This window comes from Salvelinus namaycush, chromosome 39 (assembly GCF_016432855.1).
Source record: "Salvelinus namaycush isolate Seneca chromosome 39, SaNama_1.0, whole genome shotgun sequence".
In the NCBI taxonomy this organism is placed as follows: Eukaryota; Metazoa; Chordata; class Actinopteri; order Salmoniformes; family Salmonidae; genus Salvelinus; species Salvelinus namaycush.
In genome coordinates this window covers 16,702,985-16,707,507 of record NC_052345.1, presented here as the reverse complement: position 1 = coordinate 16,707,507, position 4,523 = coordinate 16,702,985, and the positions used below count along the sequence as shown (strand labels likewise).

Here is a 4,523-nt window from a genome sequence, read left to right as displayed (position 1 = left end):
TCTCGAGTCGAATCCCAAGTAGAACGGGGCGAGACTCGAGTTAAGTCCAAGTCGTGCATTCTAAGAGCAAGTCAAGTCTCAAGTCAAGTAAAAAAAATGTACACACACACTAACAAACACATAAACACATAAACTTACAAACACACTCAGACCCACTTACTCACAAACACCCAAATAAACACATGCATATGCAGAAAAACAGATGATATATTGTTCGTACACACACACACACACAGACACACACACACACACACACACACACACACACACACACACACACACACACACACACACACACACACACACACACACACACACACACACACACACACACACACACACACACACACACACACAGAGACACTCATGTATCTGCACACCTCAAGCACACATACGAGTGTTGTCAAATGAAAGAGCAACTGAGATATTCTTCTCCACCTCCGGTACCACTCCCCCGAGGACTGTGTAGAATCAAATGTTCCACATATAGCTCCTCTGAAAAGCACTTCAGTCAAATGATCTACGACACCCTCCAATTGTCAATGGGCCTTGGCTTGCATTAGGAGTACGCAGCTGTAAATGCAGACCTGATATATAATACATAGAATCAAACACCATGTAAACAACATTCAGTTCACACTGACCATATTTATGCATCCATAAACGGGGACAAAGGGATTGTGTGTGTGTGTGTGTGTGTGTGTGTGTGTGTGTGTGTGTGTGTGTGTTATTTACACTAACCAGAAACGAATTGCTCGCCATAATTCTAGAAAAGGGAACAACATGTCATGCGAACTGTGTCAGGGAGAAAGATAGTGATGTTTTGCGACAGCGTTATTGCGGTCACCTGCAGCTACCTACACTATGAGACTGAGAGTGCTGCAACCATAACAGGAAGTGGAGCCAGTGAAGTGAAGAGGGGGGCGGAGATAGCGGGGTAGGGTGGCGGAGAGGGGTGGGGGTATACAACCTGGTCTCAGAGTATTTCGTAATATTCTCTATGTGAATCCAAGAACCTCCATTTAAAATGTAATTGTATTTGTCACATGCGCCAGAATCAACAGGTGTAGCCCTTACAGTGAAATACAAGCCTAACCAACAATGCAGTTTTAAGAAAAATAAGTGTTAAGTAAAAAATAAAAGTAGCAAATAATTAATTAAAGAGCAGCAGTAAAATAACAATAGCGAGGCTATATACAGGGGGTACCGGAAAGTCAATGTGCAAGGCACCTGTTAGTCGGGGTAACTGAGGTAATATGTACATGTAGATAGAGTTAAAGTGAATATGCAAAGAAAATAAACAGAGAGTAGCAGCAGTGTAAAAGGGGAGGGGGTAATGCAAATAGTCTGGGTAGCCATTTGATTAGCTGTTCAGGAGTCTTATGCTGTAGAAGCTGTTAAGAAGCCTTTTGGAACTAGACTTGGCGCTCCGGTACTGCTTGCCGTGTGGTAGCAGACAGAACAGTCCATGACTAGGGTGGAAGCTTGGCCCCAGCGATGTACTGGGTTGTACGCATTACCCTCTGTAGTGCCTTGCGGTCGGAGGCCGAGCAGTTGCCATACTGTGATGCAACCAGTCGGGATGCTCTCGATGGTGCAGCTGTAGAACCTTTTGAGGATCTGAGGCCAGTGTCCTGAGGGTGAATAGGTTTTGTCGTGCCCTCTTCACGACTGTCTTGGTGTGCTTGGACCATGTTAGTTTGTTGGTGATGTGGACACCAAGGAACCTGAAGCTCTCAACCTGCTCCACTACAGCCCCGTCGATGAGAATGGGGGCGTGCTCGGTCCTCCTTTTCCTGTAGTCCAGAATCATCTCCTTTGTCTTGATCATGTTGAGGGAGAGGTTGTTGTCCTGGCACCACACGGCCAGGTCTCTGACCTCCTCCGTATAGGCTGTCTCATCGTTGTTGGTGATCAGGCCTACCCCTGTTGTGTCATCGGCAAACTTAATGATGGTGTTGGAGTCGTGCCTGGCCATGCAGTCATGAGTGAACAGGGAGTACAGGAGGGGACTGAGCACGCACCCTTGAGGAGCCCCCGTGTTGAGGATCAGCGCGGAGGATGTGTTGTTACCTACCCTTACCATCTGGGGGTGGCCGTCAGGAAGTCCAGGATTTTGTATGATATGTTACATTTCGAATGGCATGTATTAATTTGTGGGTGTCCTTCACCCATTTCGTATGATATGTTACGAATTACAATTCGTATTATAAGTTACACATTTGCAAACATACAATATGTTACAAATTTGCAAAATGTATTATATGTTACGAATTCTAGCTATGTGGCTAGTTGCTCGGCTAGTGGTTAGGGTTAGGGATTAGGGTTAAGTATAGGAGTTAGGTTAAAGGGTTAGGGTTAGGGAAAGGGTTAGCTAAATGGGTTCAATTTAGGGTTAGGCTTAGGGGAAGGGTTAGCTAACACGATAAGTAGTTGCAAAGTAGCTCAAAAGTAATAAGTAGTTGAAAGTTTGATAATTAGCTAAAATGCTAAAATTGTCCATGATGAGATTTGAACTCGCAACCTTTGGGTTGCTATACATTCGTGTTATATGCCCACCCATCCTCCTCGACCAACCACCCTACTTTAGTTTTTTGCCTCATGTAACCATACTAAACATAATATATCATACTCATTTGAGTGTCCCGGCTTTATGTTTACTATGATACGTCTAGTCTATGAGACCAGGCTGGTGTATAGGAAGCACGAGATAGAAGAGTGGTGGTGTTAATTGGGTTTGCATTGTGTTTGCATTGTGAATGGTAATGGTGGTACAGGACAGAGTGGAGATGACCGTTGGCTCATGCGCTGAACTGTCGGTTTAAGTGATTTTTGGGGCCTTTCATTTTGGGCCTACCATATTCTAGTTCTGGAGGGTTCTTTCCTGGATTTGGAGTTAGCAGAAATTAGAAATGTTCAAGAGGCTTTGTCATCTGACTGAAAGAGCTCAACAAGACGGCGTTCTTTTTCTCAGTTGGTGGGAAATGTTTTTGTGAGTTGACTCTATCCGGGTGCAGTACATTCTCCTGGTTAAGGTTGTTGACATCCTTTCGGAAGGTGGAAGCAAATTTTTGTTTTAACCGAAATAGACGTTACAACTTGAAATTGATCTTGTCCAAACTGAGGTTTAAAGAAGTATTATTGGAAGCAAGACACCTCTTTGCTGCTCTACAGCAAAGCCTGTTACAACATTATAAATCTCTGTCTACAGCCTTTTGGACTTTCCCGTTTTGGACTTTGTTTGGGAACCAACACCATGCCTGTAATTGTACTGGAGGCCAGTGATCTGACCAGCCCTCTGTCGCTGGTGCGTATGTGGGCTCTCCTGTCCGGTTGCCTCACCTTCAGCCTGGTAGCCTCCCTGGTTCCCTCGGAGCTGACCTCTGACATCCACCAGCCCTCCTTCAGGATCCTCTGCATGTTCACCTGGTGCCTCTTCTTCATCCTCACCTTCCTAATACACGTGGTCAACATCATCCAGTTCCACAGCCTGGTCCCCATCTCCTGGAAGAATCTGACCGTGACCGTGGCGGCTCTCGCCGCCCTCATGACCTTCAGCGCCTCGGTCACCTTTCCTTGGGCGGTCATGGGTCATGAAGGTGTCTGGCCCCGTCCTATCGCCGCCACCTTGGCATCGTGTCTCACCTTCCTGGCCTATGCAACCGAGGCCTACCTCATCCGCACCCAGACCCAGGACCAGAAGGGCTACATGGCCAGCGTACCCGGCCTGCTCAAGGTGCTCCAGCTCTGGGGAGGATGTGAGATGATCGTCCTGGTGGTGGAGCAGGTCCGTGGAGCTTTGGTAAAAGGAGCTGGGGTAGGGTTGGCAGCTGTGGGTTGGCAGCTATGGGTGTCTGGGGTGGTGTATGCCCTCTGTCTCCTAATGTCCCTGGGTACAGTGATGGTGGTTCTAGGGGACTGTGCTGGGCGATGCCCTCTGCCCTTTGACCGCCTGCTGGCAAGCTTCAGTCTGACAGGGGTGCTTCTCTATGTGGTCGCCACCGTACTGTGTTTTACCAGAGTCCTGGAGCTACAAAACTCCGGCCAAGACTTCACAGACAGGAAAACTGGGCCCACCATTGTTGTCATGGAAGCGGTGATGACCAGCATTACTCTGCTAGCTTACACTGTGGACCTGGCCTTCTCTATCAAACTGCTGCGGGATAGGAGTCATGCCTGAAAAAGACAAGCCTGGATAGTTGTCCTTCAGAACATATAACATGTACATTATGGATATGAACAAAGTCATTGTGTATTATAGGAGAAGGGGACACATTGCCAAAGTCCATGAAATATTAAGTTCTGTTGATGTCAATTTTATATTGATTGGAGCCTTGAAAATGAAAAACAAATGTCATAGATATTTTCATGTACGATATCATGTGCACGGTTTTGGGGATTAGTTCCAGTACATGTAATTCAACTAGTAATTTAACTACATTTTGCAGTAGCTTGGTGGTAGTTTAACTAAATTCAAATATTTGTAGTGTTTTCAGTGGTCAATTACTTGTTTGCCATGTAGT

General features: G+C 46.2%; 1 protein-coding gene across 1 annotated transcript; it reads left to right on the top strand.

The window, feature by feature from the left end:
• The first annotated feature begins 3,256 nt into the window (after positions 1-3,256).
• LOC120032732 (myeloid-associated differentiation marker-like) lies at positions 3,257-4,180 on the top strand. Its single transcript, XM_038978922.1, has one exon. It carries the CDS (start codon positions 3,257-3,259, stop codon positions 4,178-4,180), a length of 924 nt encoding a protein of 307 aa, XP_038834850.1.
• The last annotated feature ends 343 nt before the right edge of the window (positions 4,181-4,523 follow it).